Raw genomic sequence first — 21,683 nt, forward strand, 5'->3', positions numbered from 1 at the left:
TGTACCTGCAGACTGTCACCCGCAGAACCCAGCTGTCTAAACCCCTGATCCAGCATGAATCACCTGTGATCAGATCTGTGCTACCAGAGAAAAATAATATCAAGATGTTGAAGAACGCAGAGAGCTTCACACATTTTTAAGGAAAAGAATCAAATCAGCAGTTTTCACACATTTACGCCACCAGGAGTATAACGATTAATTTGAACAACCATTTGATTCATATCATAATTTGTGGTTGATGATACAATTCATATTCGATTTTGAACAATCCGATTGACCCAAAATGGTTCAGAACTTCTTTATCCCAAACTACCACCAGTGTGACTCAGAGATAAATATCTGCTACTGAACAGAGCAGGGGAAGTTTTCCAGATTCTTTGGATTTCTTCAAGATCATAAATTACATGTGTGAACAAACAAACAAGTGAACAAGAATGAATGTCAAAACCATTTACATTTTAGTTTGATAAGGTTCAGTCCACTGTTGTTTTTCCACATCAGAATGATCATTATTAGAACATTCTACTACACTGTATGGTCACATGACTGATCAATTCAAAGACTGAATGATGGTTGATCAGTTTCTGCTGCATCACGTGATTTCTGCTGTGATGGACCCTGGTTGTTTTTACGTTATAGTAAAATAAACCTAACATATCTAAATCTAAATGGTATTTTTCAAGATTGATTATAATTGATTTCATTTTTAAATGATTTTGATGGTATAGGTTGAATCGATTGATGACTTTCCTCAGACAGATCAATCTGGTTGAATCGGAGGACTATAAATCGATGAACCAATTGAGTAGATTAATGGTTACACCCTTATTACACACTGAGCAAACAATCACTGTTTAACTTGTATTTGTTACTCACCTTATGTCTTGATGTCTTGGGCTGTAGGGCACAAGATAAGAAAAGAAAGAAATATTTATTTGCTTACAAAATGTATAAATTTGTATATATATTAATTCTGATTGTTCCAGCCTAGACCAACCTGTGTTTTTTTTGTATTTATTTATGTCTTTTTTTTATTTTTTATTATGAAGGTTCTGGAGTGATCGTCTCTGTCTGCTGACATCAGTATCATTGATCCACTCTGGGGAGATCTTAGACGGGAAGTTCAAGCAAGACAGACCAAGAATTTGAATGAACTGGAGGTTCTCTACCAAGATGAATGTTCTGCTTTACCATGAGAGGAATAAAGAACCTCTTCCCCACGACCACAAGAGACTTCAGGCTGTTACTGATGTAGAAGGAGGAAATATAAGAACTGGAGGATGTAAACTTTTGATTCGAGTAATTTAAAAGTATGTTTGTCATTATGATTTAAAAAGAGAAAAACTGAATTTTATGACAATAAATTGCTAAATCCAACCATCGACTGTTCCTCCAGGCTCTGTAAACTTAGGAGCACGTCTGTAGCATTTCTGGGTTTAAAGGAGATGATTATCCCATAAAAATGACTGGGAGAGTCGAACACAGCAGCTCGGCACTGCCTGGTGAGTACCAAGCTGGTGCAGGTGACTCAGTTCACAGGTTTCAAAGAAATGTGCACAGAAGACTCTCTGTTACCAAACAGGTGAGAAAACTGGAGCATTTATTTCTTTGCACAGAAACTACAGTCTGAGACAGCGTTTAATGAAACAGAAGATACTTTCAAGTGTTGATAAAGTTGCTCACAGATATGTAAACCAGCAGAACAAATATGTCAGAATAGTGAACTCTTAGAGCTCAGCCAACCCTGTTTGTGCTCAAGGTTAAGCACATTTGAGCAGCTCATCCCTGTGCATGCTGGAGCTGTGCAGACCTTCACACAGAACTCCGTCCACAGCAGAAAACCTGCACAGAAGGAGATTAAAACCAGAGAATACCAACAAGAGTTTGTTTCACGTTCCTCTGTGGAAAAACATCAGACGCCACAATCCTGAGCTGGACGGATGTCTTCTGGGAGATGAAATGTCAGCACTCCTCATTTGTTTAAGTTGAAGCTCTCAGGTTTATCACCAGGCCTTTCAAACTGATGGGTGGGGTGTTTCAGATTGTTTTTTTAGATCCTCTCCTCCTCTGGAGGTGGCCGTGGCGCAGAGGTAGAACAACTGAAGGTTTGGCTCCTCCTCTGCCCGCCCATGGGCTTTAGTGTCCTCCTGGAGAACGCCGTGTTGCTCCTGGTGGTCTGATTGTGTTAGCATAGCCGCCCTGCCACTACCAGGGAGTGAGCATGGTGAACGGGAATTCTCTGTTCAGCTTTGTCTAAATGGGGCTGGATCCGGCAGTGTTTTAGCATGGGTCTCAGTGAGAAGCACAGGTCAGAACTAACAACGGTCCTTCGCGAGGCAATCACAAAAGTACAGTAGTGTGCAAAAGTTTCCCAACGCGCCTTTTTCTAGCACAGTTTAGTCCTGCAGCAGCAGCTCCTGCTGTCATCCAGAGTTTCTGCTGCGCTAACGTTTAGTTAAACAAATGTTTCTGCAGAAAACAGAAGTGATCCAGCAGTCAGACTAAAGTCTGACAGGATCTCCGTTCCTCCATCTCAGAGTGTCAGAGCATAAAAACCAAACATGCAGTTTCTCTGTCTCAGATCTTTGGGTGGCGTCCCACTGAAGACCAAAGCATCGTGCTGTTCTTGGGCTTTATTCCAAAGACTAAATGTTTGTTTTATTTGAAGGGATGGCTGATCAGATGCTGAGCACGCCTCCCCTGCTGGCGGGGGGTGGCGTTTCCTCTGATGGCGCTCACCCCCATGTCCCGCTGCTGCCGGTCCCGTTGGGGAATGTTCAGCTGGTGGGCGGTTGGGGGTTGTGCTATCACTCCCTATGCGTAAACATGGTGGCAGCAGCGCTCAGTCCCGGTTTCCAGCCCGGTTTTCTCGAGTCCACTTGATCATGGTCTCTGGAGACCGATACAGGAAGATCAGTTTGGAGTAAAGCTCCTCCTCCAGCTCCAGCTCCCCGGTCTCACGCACCTGCACACACAGAAACAGCTTACTGGCTGCAGAGGCCTCAGAAGCAGCAGGATTAGTGCTGCGGGGGCTGCAGACGCACCAGGAAGATGTCGGTGCAGAGCTTCAGGATGCGGTCCACACATGGAAGCTCCTCGAACATGATGGAGTGGGAAATCTCACTGAAGAAGCCGCGCACAAACTTTCCAATGACCAACACCACGGAGACGTACAGGCCCATGATGCTGCGGGACAGCAGAGAGAGATTACATCCCATCCCAGACCAGAGAGCTCAGGAAGATCACAGCTTCTCATGTTTGTCTTCATTTTGTATAGATCTTCAGACCATACTATTCTCAGCATTCCTTCAGTTTCTGATCACCCGGTGTTTTCTCACCCGTATCCTGCCAGGAAGCCCAGGCTCGGTGGACTGACTTTGTCGTTGAAAATGACCATGCGGAGGACTCCACAGGACGGCTCACAGCCCTCCACGGCGATGTCCCACCACTCCTGGGAGCCACTGCTGTTGCTGGAGCGGTCACTCTTCAGGGACAGTGTGATGCCCAGATAACCGTCCTCCCCCCCTACAGCGGCAGACGGAGATCCGACTTCAGCACAGGAAGGTTTTATCAGGTATGCTCTTCTAACGCTCTGACATGACTCAAACACAACATACTTCTATCTTTGTATTTGTAACTGGGCTGCATTTGATGTGTTTTTTACACACTTCTCCTGTAAAGCTGTTTGTGACTGCTGTCTAGGAAAGGTATTACTGTCTATAAATAAACATTACGGTGGCTTCAAAGGTCTCCCACGAGCGTATATCAAACTCCATGCAGGCAAGGAACGTTCCACGGGCGCAGGACAGTCTCCACGCCCGCTTCTCTACTGCTCGTGAAACCTCCTCTCTGCGCTCGTGATATACCCTCGTGTGGGACTTTTGATGGAAATGTAACGCCATACATTACTTACTCACCTTTGTGTCACACTTTGGTAAGTGGCAGCAGCAGGACTGCTAGGAGAACATGTTAACCCAAACCCATCATTTCCACAGATGTTTGAACGGTTCCTGACAGTCGGCCTGTTTGTCTGTCAGTGCATATCCTCAGCAGATCTGGATTCTAACACCAGAGTGGATCTAATGTCATTCATTCACATGTATGGTGTTGGAGCTCAGAAACAGTTTGGGTATGTAACATACAGTATGCAGATCCGTTTCATTTTGTTTGAGAATCACACCGGAAAGTGTTAGTATGCAGAACCACTGGTCCTCAAACCCGCCCGGGTTGCTAGTAGACATGGATCCAGACCATGGGTGTTCATGTTCTTATTGTGACTGTCTTAAACGAGCAAGGGGAAACAATTCCTGATTAAAAAACTACAAGCATGATGCGACCTCTGACCTTTAAAGAGCTGACTGACAGGTTTGGCCTCAGCTCCGTTGGGAGCACGGATGTAGTTCGGGAAAAAGTTTGGGACAAGCCTGAGAGAGGAAAGGCGTGTTAGAAACAGCCTGAAAAGACTTCTCCACGGGAACGTGCTTCCAAATCAGAACCTACACGGGCTCAGTGCGGTTCCCTATGAGCAGCGACGCCAGCTCTGCTCTGACCAGGCTTCCAGGTTCCAGGTCGATGGAGTACTTGTCAAAGGTGTGTTCCACTGTCCCGCCTTTACCCAGGTCCCTGTAAACCAGGAAAATTCCGTAACACAAGAATAGAAAGTCTGTTCTTCACAATGAGGAACCAGTTTAGCGTTGAATGGATTTACTGTATTAGATCCAGACTTTGTCAAAGTCAGCTCAACCAAAGAACCAAAGAAATGGCCCCCGCGGTTTGTGTCCAAACATGAGGTCTTAATGCTGGACCGATCCAGCCACACGGGGCCCAGCTGGCTCAGCGTAGCCAACCCGAATGTTTGGTCCATATGGACTGAAAACAGGATGACGTGACGGTCACAACTCAACGAGAGAAAACATCTAACCTCTGGAAATTCCAGGCGAGGCGCAGAGTCAGGTCAACCTGACTTCCCAGAAGCTCTTTAATGACTTCCTGTCTGCTGGGGGGGCTGATCCTCCAAACAGACCCAGAGCTTCCTTCAATCAGGGCTGTCACAATGTCCTCATAACTGTACAGGGTGATGAACTGCATAGCTGCCTAAATGAAGAACACGAGAACCAAACGTCAGAATCCATATAAACAACAACCATCCATCCGTCCATCCAACCATCCATCCATCCAGCCATCCATCCAAAAAACCTTCCTGTATCCATCCATCCATCCATCCAGCCATCCAAAAAACCTTCCTGTATCCATCCATCCCTCCATCCCTCCATCCATCCATCCATCTAAACAACCATCCATCCAAGAAATCTTCCTGTATCCATCCCTCCATCCCTCCATCCATCCATCTAAACAACCATCCATCCATCCCTCCATCCCCCTATTTATCCATCCACCCTCTATCCATCCAACCTTTCATCCCTCCCTCCATCCGTCCGTCCGTCCATCCATGAGAGGACGTCAGCAGAAGGATGAACGGATACGTACTGCGTTGTCTTTAAACTTTTCGGTCAGCTGCTCGTACTGAGAGTCATTGAAGGGCTGGATGGACTGCTGCTGCACGCTCATGGTGAACAAGGGCTGAAACAGAGAGAGAGCTCAGGTCCAGCTTACCGTTTGAAGGTCCAGTATCTCTGGATCCGATTTTTCTAAAAGACTTTCTAAGTTCTCACAGAGCAGCTCAAACTCTTGATAAAGAAGGAGCTCCAGTGTTTATGTTCTTTCATTTACTGTAACTTTTCAACCATTTACACCAGTGGAATTATCGTGTCGACGGTTGAAAAGTTAACGATTTTGTGTTTAAGCATCATCGGCAACGCCTCAGGTGCTTTAACAAGGATCTGCTGAGAATTACCTCGTAGCCTCCCAGTTTGACCGTGACTGTGACATCAATGGGGTGGTTGACCACACCCACAACCGATCTGACCAACGAAATGAAGAGAAGAGGAAACCAGATGATGCAGATCAGGAAGAAGACGATGAGTCCGCCCATGCCATATTTCACGATCTTCTTCTTCTTCTGTCCTTTTGGTTGAGGATATCTCTGCAAAAACAAGTCTGTTTTCAGCCTCCTGACCTGAAGCCTGGTGGTGTTTATTTCTAGAATCCATTATGACCGCTGATCCATGACAGGATCTTCATTAATAAAAGAAGATGTTGGCATAAATGTCCTCCTGCCTCACCTTCTCTGTCTCACGACTGCATTTGATGATGAAGATGTTGGCATAAATGTCCTCCACACACATCCAGTTGGACAGAGACAGGGTGGTGTCGGTCCAGACCCAGTCCATGACGGCACGCAGCTCCACCAGAAACGGCACCAACCGAAACCTGCACAGACACACGTGTCAAAGGCTGACAGGACCGACGCCGTCTCTTTATTGCATGGTGGCGTTACCCCTGAAAGAGGAACAGGTTGAGGTGGCTGAAGTTCTTTGTAAGGAAGTTGCCGAGGATTCGGGTCGGGTATCCACAGCGGATCTGATAAGCCGACAGGCCAAAGTAGATGCACTTTACAAAGTACCACAGCTGGGCCACAAAGTTCTGGTTGAACTTCCTGAGCAGAAGAAAGAGAGGTGAGGTTCAGATCCGTTTTCCAGAACTGAACAGAACTAAAGCAGCTTACCTCTCAGTGACAGACGGCAGGATGAAGAACATCCACAAATGAATCCCAAGCACCAGGATCACCTAAAAGGAGCAGGAAGAAGATGGAGATGTGAGGAAAATTCCACAGGAAAACCAGAGAAATGACGGAGGTAGAAGCTAGAAGTGCAGCTACGACAGGACCTGAAAGATGAGCTTCCCCAGTACGGCTTTGCGCAGGTACAAGGCTCTGTCTATGATCATGGTGCTGAAGTGGATCAGCAGCATCACCAGGAAGGCCTCCGGCACCTGGTCCTCCGACAGGGTGGAGGCTATGTCTGCGGCTGCACTGTGTTTCTGTGGAAACAAGCTGGGATTGTCTCTCACTGCAGCTGCTGACAGAGCTCCTCCCCGGGACTAAAGTGATGACAAAGAGCAGAACTCCTTCACCAGCTTACCCCGAAGGCCCAGAAGCCGAAGATGATGATGACAAAGTCAACCATGTCGGTCAGGAACATCAGAGCGTACACGTCTGTAGAGGCTTGATGCTTGTTCTGCGTGAGGTTCTTAAAGAAGTTCTGAGTCGGCTCACTCACACTCCGAACCCTGAAAACAGAACCGTCACCTTAGCATAGATATATTCCATATTTAAGTTTAGTGGTGTGATTGTGTTTTCAAAGTCAGTATCCATCTCTGCTTCATTTAGGTCTACGATGTGTAGTTTCACCACTTACAATGTTTATCAATTTCTACTATCCTGATTTTTTTACAGTAAGTTTTATCCGTTAATGTTGTTCCTTTAGCTCATTTATATTTGTTATATTTACAATGTTCTTATATACGCAGAATCAGAATGACGTTTATTGTCATTTCAATAGTAAATAGTAGGAATGGAACAATATTCGATATAAAACCGAACTGTTCAATATTTATTTATTTATTTTATTTATTTTATTTTACCAGGAAATCCCGTTGAGACTACATCTCTTTTTCAAGGGAGACCTGGGCCAAAAGGCATCAATACAAAATAAAATACAGTCAAAACAGTTAAATATAAAAATACAATTACAATAAAATACAATAAAATGCAATTAAAATGAACAGTAGGACAATGACCAATAGGTTAATTAAGAGTGGTACAAATAGGTCAAGGGTGACATGTGCATGTTTCTTTTAAAAGCTCAGAAAGTTTTGCTTTAAAACAATTCAATGGAATAAGGTCATCTAGATGCAGAGAGTTTTGAATATTATTCCAGGAAAGCGGAGCAGCAATGGAAAAGGCTGTTTTTCCTAATTCACTGAGGAATCTGGGGACATAAAGAAGCAATTTGAGTGAGGAGCGAGAGTTGTATATGTTGTTAACAGGAGAAAGAAGACGGCACAGATATTGAGGTAGTTTACCGAGAATGGCCTTATAGGTGAATGTTAGCCAGTGTTTCTGTCGCCTGACTTTGAGTGAAGACCAAGAGAGCAGAGAGTACAGTTCACAATGATGGGTTCTGTATGCAGAGTTTGTGATAAAACGCAGCGCACTATGGTAAACTGTATCCAGACTACGAAGAGTTGACGAGGCAGCATTCATGTACAGAATGTCCCCATAATCCAAAATTGGGAGGAAGGTGCTCTGAACAAGTCTTTTCCTCACACCTGGGCTTAGACAAGATTTATTTCTGTAGTAGAAACCCAGAAGTGCTTTTAGCTTTTTTAGCAAGTGGTCAATGTGAGAGGTAAAAGACAGTTTGTCATCAATCCACACACCCAGATATTTATATGTGGACACTTTTTCAATTTTCACCCCTTCCAAAGTATGAATATCAGCCTTCAGTGTCTCATGTGAACGAGACCTGGAAAATATCATGAATTGTGTCTTTTTAGCATTTAGGGTCAACTGTAATTGATGAAGAGAATACTGAAGTTGATTGAAGGCTTCCTGAAGCTCATTTACAGCACGACTGACAGAAGAAGCAACTGTGTAAATGATGGTATCATCTGCATAAAGATGGAATTTAACATTTGGCAGATGACTACTATATTGGCAGAATATACGTTCGGACCCAGCCATGAGTGGCCCAAATGGGTTTGTCTGCAGTTTCTGTGGCGGCATCACCTTTATTTTCCCACATTAGCTTAAGTGGGAACTCAGTGGTTTAGCTCACTTTGCTAGCAAACCTCCCGGTGGACAGCGTAGCATGCTAGCAACCTCCACTGTAACGAGCTAACGAGCTCCGCTTTAGCGAGCTTTGCTGCGTCGAGCCAGCGAGCTCCAGTCGTGGCTGCAGCAGCGGTTTGTTCTGTGAGGTTCTGCTGAAAAAAAGCATCCAAAAAAGACAACCAATAACCCAGTGTTGGAGCTGTAAGCCGCTGTGTCTGTGTGAACCACCATGTTTCCCATGGTACTCCAAGTTTTCACTGATGCCTCATTTCCACAGAGTGATCCAGTCCGGTCTGGTCCAGTCTGGTCCTGTCCAGTCTGGTCCAGTCCGGTCTGATTCAGTCTGGTCCAGTCCGGTCTGGTCCAGTCCGGTCTGGTACAGTCTGGTCCAGTCCAGTCTGGTCCAGTCCAGTCTGGTCCAGTCTGGTCCTGTCCAGTCTGGTCCAGTCCAGTCTGGTCCAGTCCGGTCTGGTCCAGTCCGGTCTGGTCCAGTCTGGTCCTGTCCAGTCTGGTCCTGTCCAGTCTGGTCCAGTCCAGTCTGGTCCAGTCCGGTCTGGTCCAGTCTGGTCCTGTCCAGTCTGGTCCAGTCCAGTCTGGTCCAGTCCGGTCTGGTCCAGTCCGGTCTGGAGCGCTCAGAAGAAACGAGGCGTAATCCTCATTTATGTCCTTGTTGTCTTTTTGTTGTTAATTCAAGATATTTTTTAGGGTAACACATTTGCCACCTGTACTGCAGAGGAAACCAACTCTGGTATGTTGACAGAGATGCTTTTTAATGCCCCTGTCCAATCAAATCAAATCAAAAACATTTACAGCCCACATGTACAATCAAACAGTCGGCGTGTCTCACCCAGACACCAGGAGCTGCTGCATCTTCTGTCCCACTGCCTGAACCCTCAGACGGGCCGCCTCCTTCTTTCTGCCTTTGAGTTTTTTCTTTGTCGGTTCTGAAGGAGATTCTGTGGTCTGGGCTTCTGCTGCAGGAGACAAGGACCGGAGGAGTCAGCCAGAACAAGGATCGATCCTGGAATTCTGTGGCTCATTTACTGGCAAACAGACTCCAGTCCTGTCACTGCGACTGGAGGGAGGGAAATGCTGAATCATCCGATCAGTAATCTGGATGAGTGATATCTTAAGAACATTAGTCCTCAGTAAGCTGCATGTATGAAAAGCTGCTGAACTTTGACCTCTAGAATGAAAGCGTGCTGATGTGGATGCAGTAGTGAGGATAACGCACACACCTGTGGACCCCCCCTCCCTGCTCTGTCTGTTCCTCCGTAACCGGATGCTCCTTTTCTTCTTTCCGTCCTTCTTCCCCTCCTCCACGCCTCCTCCGTTTTCCACTGACGTCGTGGACACGCCTGGTGCCGGAGGCCCGTCCCGGAGGCCCGCCGCAGGTTCAGGAGCCGAGCTGCTTCCTGCTGCCAATAGGCCCTGCTGCTCCTACAGCAAAGGAGAAAGAAGCTCAGAAAAAGCAGATCCCAGAGGAGGCTCCTCCTTCCTGAGCGTGCTCCTCACCTCAGGGACGGGAACATCCATCGGGCTGGACTCTGAGCTCCGTCCTTCCTCCACCCTCCGTCCATCTGACACTACGGCCTTCAGTCCTTCTTTGGACGAGAGGTTTGGCTCCACCGGGGGCCCGTCTGGGTCCCACAGCCCATACCGCTGCACAGACACACATGTCAACGAATATAAACACACACTTTGTGTTGGTGTTTCTTTGTGTACTATTAAAGTGCAGGGGCCTGTTTAAAGAAGCAGGTTTAAGAAATTCAGAGATCAAACCTGAACTCAGAGTTGAGTGACTCAGAGTTCTCAAACTCAGAGTTTTGGTTTCAAAACAGCTGAAAAGAGTTGATTCAATCAACTTTGGGTCGTTGGAACCAGAATCTGGTGCGAGAGTCGCAACAATAAAAAACCCTGATGTCAGTGACATTCCCTCTGGATGAATCCAGCCTCCTCTCTACATGATCCTCTATGAATGAACATGCTATTTTGGTTTCTCTGCGGTGGAAACGTGACGTGAATGTTCTCTAAATGTTAATGAGGAAGTCCTATTTGAACTTCCTTCACTTTAAGAAGGGGCGGAGACCGCAGGAACTCTAAGTTTCCTAAAGGAAAACCTGCTCCAGACCAGGTTTCGTTCACAGACCCCGTTGCCATAGTGATTGATTCTGAGTTCAGAGGTCCAGAGTACAGACCATGAGCAGCGCTCGGTGGAAGAAGAGCGCCAGCAGCTGCAGCAGGTCGTATCGGATGTAGTTGTCGGTTTTCTCCAGGCCCAGGATGCGTGGCGGGAAGAAGGGCCTGTCCTTGTTCACCGTCATCTCATAGGCCGTGTTCCACGAGAAGAACCCAAACTGGAAAATGTACTTGAGGACCACCATCACCTGCAGAGGAGCAGCACAGCAGCTGTCACACTTTCTGTTGGCAGATTACACAGATGCTGGCCCAGAGTCTCAGACCAGAACCAGGACGCTTTCCTTCATCAGAACCACAGACCCCTCTACATGTAATCTGACAGACAAACCACACCAGTCATGTGACGGCAATGCGGCGACATTGTTACAAGCTACATGGGATGGAATTTTAAATAAAGTTCCTTTTGATTGCATATACAGACTGCTCTTCTGGCTTTCAGATCATCAACCTTTACTTCACAAACTTAATAACGCTACCATGTAAAAGGCCGGGCACTAGCATGGATCCACTCAGTTGAACTGACAGGTTGTTTTGAATGTTAGCTCCTCAGATTGGACATCAGTGGCTAAAGCTATTAGAATAGTTACCAGGGCGGGGTATTGTGAATCAACACATTCGTTATTTTGTTTGAATACAAGTTTGAAATCAAAGGAAATTGTTTATGTTAAAGTATTGGACATTGTTCATGGAGTAAAACATCATTTAGTTTAAAATAATATACAGAAACAAATTACTTTAAGCTTTAGTCAGTATAATTTAAGAGGTCTTTATTATTTTGAACAGGTTAAAGCTCAAACCAATGTTAAGGTGAGATATGTTTCAGTTCTCTGAGTAAAATTATCAAATGAATTTAGTGATAAATTAGAATGGAATACTTTGCCTTTACAGTTTAGAAAATGTTTAAAACATAAATGTTAAACTCAATCGGACAGGAGGCCAAAATCCAAAACACACCTTAGATCACGGGCCGAACAGGATAAACATTTATTGAAAATGCAACACTGCATTATTCATACAGTGTTTCTTTTAATGATAAATATGAATGATATTTCTATTTTGGCATGAATAAAAACAGGAAACTTGCGTTTTCTAAAAATGTTAATTTGTTTTTGACTTCTGACAGAATCTCGTATGATTTCCTTTCAAAATAAAAGACATCCTGTGTCAAATAAGATCGTTCCAATGTGGCTCTGGACAGCAACTCACCATTGTTGTGCAGCATTAAATAATATGTGCTTTAAACTCATAAAAGAGCAGATTTTTTTTTTAACCAAAGTTTTTCTTAGTATTTAAAATCTGTGTCGTACAGCAAACAAGGCCTCTTCAGAGGAGCAGGGATGTAAAAATCTTGATATATTTTATCTTCTTTTTAAAAAATTTTTATAAGTTTTTTTTTTATTAATTTTTAGATCTTACAACAAAAAAAATATATCACACTGAAAAAAAACAATTGAAAAAGTAAATATACTCAAATATAACAAGGAAAAAAATACATAAAAGTGTACAATATGGGTCAATGTTGATCTGGAGTTTACTAAATTTATTTATTTACTATTGCAAATGTTTCACTTGGTTTTTGATATATTTTATCTTCTATGTGGACCTCAGCCATTAATTTATAAGCTAATCTAAATTAAATAAATGTTAATTTAATCATATGGCCTTTTTTAACGCTCATAACATTTTATTAAGTTGCATAAAAAGAAATATGTGAAGTTGGTGGACTATCCTTGAGTCTAATACAAATGTTTGAGGTGTTTTTATGTAATAAGAACTAGGATGTGTTTAATGTTATGCTTTATTACATAAATGTGTTGACTTTGACCATAAATGGACATGTCCTGTTAACATGCTGAATAAATGAAACAAAATGAAATCTGTTTTTTTTTTAAACAACGATGACATTTACTGGAACAGGGTGATTTTCAACATCCAGACCTGAAATCACGAGAAACTGACATCTCAGAATGTCTTCTGAGGAATCCAGTCTGGATCTGAAAACATTTCTGAAGGTTTGAGACTCCAGAGAACCACTGAGAGATCCACCAATGACACATGGAGAAAACTGAGCAGAACCAGGACCACAAATGAAACATCCAGCGGGTCTGCTTCCTGTTCTTTGGTTTTTCGGTTCTTAAAGTATCTTTTTGTCTAATAACAGATGTTCCAGTACATTGTTGTGTGTTTGTCTCCTTCATGCCGCAGCAGAACCTTCAATGTCATCTGTTATAAACCAGGTGTTACAAAAAATACTTGAGGAAAATTGCGCCACTTTGGAATTATCTGGAAATTTCAACAACTAATCTATCTTAATTAGATGTTTTGTTCCATCTGAATCGGCACATTATTATCAAGTCAAACTGAACTGAATCGATTATGAGGAAGATCCCTTCAGAACTACAGTGCTGTCTGTAGGTTGTGGTACCTCTGTGTAGATGATGGCAGTCATCCAGAACCTCTTGGAAGGCCTCGGCAGAGCCAGCATGGCCCACAGGAAGACCAGGATGGGCAGCACCAGGGAAATGACGGACGCACTGACCACATTGTTGAGCACGATGATCAGGTAGCAGAGCAGCTCAGAGTGGGCTGACAGCAGCGAGTACAGAGCCAGCAGCAGCTTCAGAAGACGGTTCTGACCCTCAAAGAATTCCCGGCTCTGCTCCAGCTCCTCCACACACAGCTGCCCACTGGGAACAAGCAAAGCCCGACCGTTAAAGTCCTCCTCCAATAAAAACTCTGTTTTTAGAGTTTTTAACATGTCTGTGTGTCATTTCTCTTCTGAAAGAGAACAAATGTAATAAGAAATCATTTTGTTTTTACATTTCTGAGTATTTCTCCTTTTAAATCAATCAAACTGTCTTGGACAGACTCTGTTTGAATGAATGATCTTCTTTCCATCAACAGCTCTGCTGCACATGCACTAAACCCTCATCTGTTCCTAGTGTCTAGTTCAGGTTCTGGAGAAGAGAAGATGGTATCTTCACATTGACTGCAGTCAAATGAGCCGCCGTTCACATTTCTGTGGTCAAATCAGCATCACTGGATTTTTGGTGTGAGTTTCATCCAATACTTACGGTAGCAGGACTGAGAACGCTGGAAAATCTCCACCAGACTCCACGGAGCTTCTTGATGTGACCACGGAAATGTGAACGGCGGCTCATTTGACCGCAGTTGGAAAGGATTGTAAATCAATGAAAGAGCATTTTGATGTTAGCTTTGATTATTTTATCAAGAACTCTGAGAAACCAATGATTGAATGTATTGATCACAGTCAATAAACATTGGAGAATTAGCTAAAAGAGTCTTTGGTGAACTGGAAGGAGAAAGAATCAGGATTTTGGAGGAAGTTCTGTCCATGAAGATCTTCACTTCCTCGTCCAGCTGACATCCGGATCAGAACCATACGGCTGGACATTACCCAGATTGATGGATGTTTTTATGTAGCAGCGGTGAAGATTTATGCTAGAGAGACACAGAGCTATCATAATCAGACAGGGGGGATCAGGGGTGGAGCTCCAAAAGCCACGCCCCCTCAGAGAAGATTTGGGAAACAGAGGCTTCAGATCAACATGAAAAATGTCTTTTTAAGACATTTAGGTTGTGGAATTTTGGTTAAAAACTCCATAATCATAATTACAACACTACTGGGAGCATCTTTAAGATAAAAAAAATATTCAAATGGGACTTTAACACCTGCAGCACGCTCAATAGACACTCTTTCCCTACTGACGAGTACGAGTAACCAACTTCTGTTACTCAGGGAGCAGCTGCAGGATCAGCTGATCCTGCAGGATCAGCTATCGCAGCTGCAGGTCTGCTCACCTCTCTGACAGGAGCTCACTGGCCGTCCTGGACCGTCTGTGCTCTGTGGACATGTTAGGCTGCAGTCCAGATCTCTGACTGGGCTGACTTTCTTCATTCAGAAGGTTTGTGCTGCTGCCAAAGCTGATGTCACTGTGAACACCAGAGGAGGACGAGGATAGCAGTGAGTGTCTGCTGCATTGTGGGATCAGGACTTCATTCAAATTTTAGTTTTTGAGATTTAACATAAGGATGTAAACCCTCTATTTACCTGTGACTGGTTAGAACTCCTGGGTCCTCCCCCACATTGGTCTCTGCTGGGGGGCTCTGGCTGGGCGGAGACTCCTGCTCTGTTGCTGCAGGACACTGACCCACAACAGAGAAAACACGAGTCACGTCTGAAGCTGCAGAAGTGGAGTGGAGCTGATGTTTCATGGGGCTTCTCACAGCTCTGACCTGCTGGATCTTGTGCATGATCAGGTAGCGCTCATTACACAGAACGGTGGAGGTCTCGCGGTACTGCTTAGTCAGAAGATTCAGCCAGTCAGTCAGTCCATCCACCAAAGCCAAAGCGATGGCCCAGAGCAGCCGCAGGACGTCCAGGACCTTCTGCAGCTTCTCCCCGTGAACTGCAGCGACCGGAGAGGAGATCAGAACGAACAGAAGATCCACGAACGCCACAGAGAAAACCAGACAATCACAGAGCTCGTCGTGTAGTTTAATATCTTTACAGTCTGTCCCTCTTTGAGATGTTTAGACCAGGAGTCTGCAACCTTCAACAGCCGTTTAAGCTCGATTTCTACAGATCAAAGCCTAGAAGGAGCCGCATAGTCTAACTTTAGCCTTTAAGAAATTTGGATTTGCATTCATGATCTTTTTTATTTTTAATAATAAATATGAATTAAGTCTAATTTTTGGCACAAACAAACAACTTCTTCCTCTTTGTTTTCCAACCCCCCCCCCCCACCCCCATTTTCACTTAGACCACACAGGTGAAAAAGCGCTAACAGCAGCGAAGAGAAGGACTTTCAAAATAAAACCCAGAAAAGGTAGATTTTTAAAAACTGAACTGAAAATGCTTTCATGAATATAAAAACAGAATATTAAAAATACACAGGAGGAAGTGTGGCAAACAGAAGCGGCTGAACAAACCGGAGCGCTCCTCCTCAGGCTCCTCCTCATCTTCCTCGCCTTTTAGGAGCGTTTCTTCAGACACGCCCTCCTCACATCCTGCAGACAACAAACGTCTCATGTATCACTTCACATGGGCAGAACCCCCCCGGCTCAGCCGTGGTACCTGTCTCAGACAGCCCCTCCTGCTGGGAGATTCTCCCCCTTAACTTCTGTGTCCTCCTGGTGGCTCTCTGCAGCCTCTGGCGCTCCCTCAGGGCTCTGCGGATGCTGCTCACCCACGCCTGGTACGCCAGCTGGGAAAGACAGGATCATGCTGCCACCGCGTCGTTGAAAGAGCAGAAGACGGCTGAGCGCGGTCTGACCTGACAGGCCGTCTGCCGCCGGGGCCGCTTCTCCTCAGAGATGAGCTCCTCCTCATCCTCGCTGTCGGACTCGAACAGATAATACTCTCCTGAGTGGATCACTGCAGCAAAGATCACAGCAGAGTGACTTCATTCAGGAGAGACGTGCCTCATGTCTGAAACATGCTTTTACACCCGAAATGCTCAAACAAGCAGAAAGAATCTGCAGATAGAACCATCAGAACAAACAGTTGATTTGTTTTATTTCAAACTTCCTTTTCACTAGACTAGACTTTCAGACAGAAAATGTCAATGAGTGTCGTACCAGAGGCGTGGTTCAACCAAGGCTGATGCCACCTGTCCTGCCTGGACTGCTTCTGGTCTGACAGACTCTCTGGAGGACATGACACACGGATGAAGGAGAAGCTGTGGACAAAAGCACTGAAGCACAAGAAACCGTCTGCTTTATGCTGCAGTGACGTGTTCTGCAGAAACATGACGTTCAGGAGCATGTTCTACAGAGCCGTGGACCATGTCATGCAGCAGCTTGTTTGAGGAGACATGACCTGCAGGTGCAAGTTCTGCAGGAAGTCATCTAGGAATATAGTCTACATACAGCTGCAGGCTCAAACCAGCAGAAACTCCGTCTGCAGGAGCATGTTCAAAACAAGCATGTTCTAAAACACGTGTGTCAAAGTCAAGGCCCGGGGGCCGGATCCAGCCCTCCGGGTAATTTTACAAAATATTTTGACACAATAATTCGACAAAACATATTTTTACGGAGAGTAAAATATTGAAAGTTGTTTAACCCTTTAAAATCAGAGCTTCAGTGTTTATGTTCTTTGATCTAATGTAACTTTTCAACTATTAACATGATCAACGTCATTCCTGTAGATTCTGGCCGAGCCTTTTTTCTCCTTCAGAATCTACAGGAATGACATTGATTGTGTCAACGGCTGAAAAGTTACAGTATGTTAAAGATTTTGTGTTAAAGGGTTAAGGTTTAAGTCGATTTATTCTGGGATAAAAGTCCAGCTTTTTTTCATTGTGTGATTGCTTAGTAATCATTCACACTACAGTGATTCTCCTGCTCCTTTCAGTACGTTTTCGGCACATTAAAACTCAATCACATTGAGGACATTACTGATTGTATTTTTGGTATTCATAAACTTTATAGTTTTTGAAATATTGAACAAACTATGCCTCATAGGAAATAAATGTGAAAGTCTTTACATTTCAAAGTTTTAAATAGATTAGTAACAAACCTTTAAATATATTCATGGGATATGTTTTTGTCTTTTAGAGCAATTTTTAAGAAAATTGGAGTTTAGCTAATGTTTTAGCAATGTGCTGATGTTTTTGGCTAATTTAGTTTACTGTGGAATCTTAGGTTATTTCTGGAGTTTAGCTAGTATTTAGCTGGCTTTTTTGGCTATTTTGACATCTACTGAGGTTTTTTTTAAGGCTAATTTGGAGTTTAGCTCATATGTAAGCAAACCATGCTAAATATTTTTGCAAAATTGACATGCTTGAGGGATTTTTAAACAATTTTACTACAAATTTTTCATAAATTTAGGTCAACTTCAGCACTGTTTCATTTTTCATAGAAATTTCCAGTCTTTTAACAAATTTAACATTTTGCCCTTCAGCAATTAAAGTAAATTGCGTCACCATTTTCAGCTTCAGAATCTTCAGCGACTACTTTCAGCAAAAAGCATTCACACTAGCATCACTGGAGTTTTAGTGTGTTCAATAAATGTTTATCCTAACCTAACACGTAAGGTGTGTTTGGATTTTGGCCAGTGGGGCGATTGAGTTTGAGACCTCTGATCTAAAGGAACAACATGCAGGAACATGATCTGCAATAGCATGACTGACAGGCCTGTGGCCTGCAGGACATCACCCACAGCACATGGCACGCAGGGATGGAAACATAACCTGCAGGAAGAATTGGTCGAGGAGACAGCACAACGAACTCATGTTCAATAAAGCATCAAAGCAGAAGCTTCTTAAGGCTCCCCTCAGACATCTGAAGAAGTTCCTCAAACTGCTGAGGTTCACGCTGGACCACAGAGGGGATCAATGGAGCGATTTGGTGTCAGAACACTTCCTGACCTACCATCAGTCTGGCTCTCCGAGGCACTTTTGGGTCCGTCTTTATACTTCTGCTGCTTAGAGCGAATCCTTTGCATCCTGAAAGAAGGTTAGGGAAGAGAGGAAGATGAAGAAGAGGAGAAGCTGAGCACCTAACAGGTCTGATGCGACATTCGTGTCATCCAAAACTTACGATCGCTTGAGCTGTGACAGAGATTTGCCCTCAGCTTGCTTGTGGAAATCCATGTTCTTCATCATGCTGGCTCTGAAGAGCTCAAAGCCTCTGCAGAAGAGCAAACAGCTTCAGCGTGACTTTCCTGCTGCCTTCATGCTTTTATGAGGAGAGAGGAGACGCATTCTAAAGCACGTGTCAAAGTCAAGGCCCGGGGGCCGAATCCGGCCCTCCAGATCATTCTATTTTATTGTTATTAATGTCCGGATGTTATCTTGAGTTTATTTCTAACTTGTATAATTTGACAAAATCTATTTTATGGATGTAAAATATTGAAACTTATTTAAACTTTAAGTTGATTTATTCTGGAATAATATTCCTGCCTTTTTATTAACCATAATTATGCTAAAAGGTTACAGTTTTAAAGGTTTAAAAATTGGCATTCTGCTGCTTTTCGGACTATTTTGGTATTTACTAAGATTTTTTAGCCTATTTTGAAGTTTAGCTATTTTTTCAGCTACATGCTAGCTGTTTTGCCAAACCTAGTTTTTTTAGGATAATTTCGCATTTAGTTAATATTTTAGTTGGCTATCAGCTTCAGCTATTCAGCTATTAACTATTAACTTCAGAATCTTCAGTGACCAAATTCAGCTTACAGCATTCATACTAGCATTATCACAGGTAATGCTATCTATCTAGCTCATAATTATGTTAAAGTTAAAATTATAAAGTTTTTAAAATGTAGTTTTAGAGTGTTCATAAATGTTTATCCTTTTCAGCAGCAACTTAAGGTGTGTTTTGGGTTTGGGCCTCTTGTGCGATTGAGTTTGACCCCCAGTTCGAGAGCACTGACTGGTCATTAGATGGAGAAAAAGGGAAAAAACAATTCCAAAGTTTTCCTAAATTTCCAGGAGCCCTTAAGTTACAGATACATTTACTGCAGAGCATGAAGGTTTTCTCCTGATAAGTTCACCTGAGATTTACCTGGACGCCTGCTTGGCTGATGCCTGGAGCTCCGCGCTCACATGCAGGAAGTAAAAACTGAGGAAGACCCTCCTCTGCAGCAGGAGGCAGATGAAACAGAAGCCGTCCCAGAGGATCCCGGCTTCCTCCACCGGCAGAGTGCACGTCTCACTGTGCACGGCGTTTGCTGTTACAGAACAAACACAAGAAAACCAGATGGTTCAGGAGGTTGTTGGTCTTCAAGGAGCTCCAGTTTGCTAACATTAATGCTACTGATGAGTCCACAGCTGCACTCAGATTACTCTACCGCAGTACTCACGGTCATAGTATCCTCTGACTGTGCAGACCAAGCTGAAGAGCTGGATGACCCAACAGAACCGATTCTGCATCTCAAACACAAACACACACGCCAGGATCTGAAACACAAACACACACACATCAGAGAAGAATCAGGAGGAGGAGGAGCGTGGAAGAGGGTTACGCTTACAGATAAAACGCTCTTGGAAATGATGACGGCCACGTTGTAAATGATCAGGCAATCCCACAGGATGAGGCGGGTTCTGGAGCGCTTCACCAACAGCTGCGTTCCAAACAGCAGGAAGAAGAAGCAGCCGAGCAGGTAGCCCAAGCCGAAAACCGAGATCCTGCTGGCTCCTGTGATGAAGACCACGGACAGCACGAACCAGAAGAAGTACCGAAACACCAGAACCTTCAGCATGTCTAGATAACTCCTGGAAAAGGACAGACACGGAGAGTGTGGGGGTCCAGCTGTCATCGGATCTCGTCTCTGACGTTTAACACATTTTTCCCACAAGCACAACCTGAGATTATGCTAAGCACAAAACCTGAGGAAACTCACGGCTCCAGTGAAGCAGAAGAAGTAATTAATCAACCACCTCTTGTGCAAGTTCTTCCACTCAAAAAGATGCACGTAGTATTCATGATGGGTAAAAATCAGCAATGAAAGACAGAATAGGGAGAAAACAATGAAAATAAACTGTAGGACTTTTAAAGAATAAATGAGTCAATAACAAAAGTTTATTCTAACGTTTTATGAAACTCTCTTTGTGGTTAACGAAAGAGATCAAACGTTTTCTGTAAGTCTCCACATCATTTTCCCAACCTATTGCTGGTATTTTGGTCCATTCCTCCATGCAGATCTCCTCTAGAGCAGGGATGTTTTGGGGTTGTCGCTGGACAACACAGACTTTCAGCCCTCTCAGATTTTCTATGGAGACTGACTAGGCCACTCCAGGACCTTGAAATGCTCCAGTGTTTGTTCTTTGATTTATTGCAACTTTTCAACCGTTAACATGATATTTCCAGTAGATTCTGAAGAAAAGCGGTTGAAAAGTTAAGGTATGTTAAAGATTTTGTATTTTAAGCGTCACTGACGACGTCTCAGGTGTTAAAGGGTTAAAGGGTCTATATCAAGCTAAACTTACATTTTTGAGCTTAAGGGAATTAAAATATTAATTCTTCATCAAAAACAACTCCAAAGCAGTGTTATGATGTTTTCATGCATCTCTGAGCATTCCTTTAAACCTGCAGTCTGAGCACCAGCCCCTCCCAACCCACGAAAACAAAACTTGTGATGTCACAAACACCCACTTTCTTAATTGACAAAACACTTTTATTTTATCTCCACAATAGATCAGATGTTGATTGGTTTTGTGGGTGAAATGCAGATTCCAGGATGACATCATGAAATGGGCGGCACCCACAAGGAGCAAAAGGCGGAGCCTCAGTGATTGAGACGTCTTATTTTTAAGTAGGAAAAGAGTTCATAAAAATAACTCATACTTAATTAATAATTTGCTCTTTAGTGTGGCAAGTGTAATTTATGATCATGAACATGGATATAGTTTACTCTGGAAGGCTTAAGAAAAGCATGAAACATGCCTGAATGGGACCATACATGGTCTAATTCATTCTTTTCTTTACTCTAGGAGGGCTCGAGAGTTAGCATCCTGCTTTTTTTCAGAAACCTGGTCCTACTTTTTGCTAAATACCTAAATCATGCTCGTTCTGCCAATAAGAATCTGCAATGACAATAGCTAGCTGAAAAACATGTAGAACACTGGTCCTGGAGGCCTTGAGATAGACACCTGTGCTATGGTTTCCTGGTTTCTTTGCAGAAAACAAACCCATGATGCTTCCACCCCCATGCTACACAGTAGGTATGGTGTTATTTTGATGCAACTCTGCATTAATTTAGTTTTTTGTTTTTTTGTTGCCAAAATAG

The 21,683-nt window shown here is 43.8% G+C and overlaps 1 protein-coding gene across 2 annotated transcripts in view; it reads right to left on the minus strand.

Annotated features, from left to right (window-relative positions):
* Positions 1-1,569: 1,569 nt before the first annotated feature.
* piezo1 (piezo-type mechanosensitive ion channel component 1) overlaps positions 1,570-21,683 on the minus strand; it is a 55,462-nt gene continuing 35,348 nt past the window's right edge. Inside the window, exons 25-54 of one of the 2 annotated variants that reach the window (XM_036215690.1) lie at positions 19,926-20,169; positions 19,758-19,854; positions 19,460-19,625; positions 18,497-18,586; positions 18,329-18,402; positions 16,535-16,603; positions 16,231-16,331; positions 16,032-16,161; positions 15,887-15,964; positions 15,191-15,363; positions 15,006-15,100; positions 14,756-14,887; positions 13,359-13,620; positions 10,933-11,121; positions 10,250-10,396; positions 9,973-10,174; positions 9,582-9,705; positions 7,041-7,188; positions 6,787-6,939; positions 6,626-6,687; positions 6,398-6,556; positions 6,183-6,330; positions 5,855-6,043; positions 5,488-5,580; positions 4,922-5,094; positions 4,501-4,623; positions 4,345-4,424; positions 3,339-3,525; positions 3,045-3,186; positions 1,570-2,965 (exon numbers count right to left, since the gene is read on the minus strand). In XM_036215690.1, the coding sequence (XP_036071583.1) occupies positions 2,843-2,965; positions 3,045-3,186; positions 3,339-3,525; positions 4,345-4,424; positions 4,501-4,623; positions 4,922-5,094; positions 5,488-5,580; positions 5,855-6,043; positions 6,183-6,330; positions 6,398-6,556; positions 6,626-6,687; positions 6,787-6,939; positions 7,041-7,188; positions 9,582-9,705; positions 9,973-10,174; positions 10,250-10,396; positions 10,933-11,121; positions 13,359-13,620; positions 14,756-14,887; positions 15,006-15,100; positions 15,191-15,363; positions 15,887-15,964; positions 16,032-16,161; positions 16,231-16,331; positions 16,535-16,603; positions 18,329-18,402; positions 18,497-18,586; positions 19,460-19,625; positions 19,758-19,854; positions 19,926-20,169 (4,153 nt within the window). In that variant the 3' untranslated portion in view covers positions 1,570-2,842. Of the gene's footprint in view, positions 2,966-3,044; positions 3,187-3,338; positions 3,526-4,344; positions 4,425-4,500; positions 4,624-4,921; positions 5,095-5,487; positions 5,581-5,854; positions 6,044-6,182; positions 6,331-6,397; positions 6,557-6,625; positions 6,688-6,786; positions 6,940-7,040; positions 7,189-9,581; positions 9,709-9,972; positions 10,175-10,249; positions 10,397-10,932; positions 11,122-13,358; positions 13,621-14,755; positions 14,888-15,005; positions 15,101-15,190; positions 15,364-15,886; positions 15,965-16,031; positions 16,162-16,230; positions 16,332-16,534; positions 16,604-18,328; positions 18,403-18,496; positions 18,587-19,459; positions 19,626-19,757; positions 19,855-19,925; positions 20,170-21,683 lie in introns of both variants that reach the window. The other variant, XM_024297139.2, reaches the window with a different exon arrangement.

The sequence above is a fragment of the Oryzias melastigma genome, linkage group LG15 (assembly GCF_002922805.2).
Source record: "Oryzias melastigma strain HK-1 linkage group LG15, ASM292280v2, whole genome shotgun sequence".
Lineage (NCBI taxonomy): Eukaryota > Metazoa > Chordata > Actinopteri > Beloniformes > Adrianichthyidae > Oryzias > Oryzias melastigma.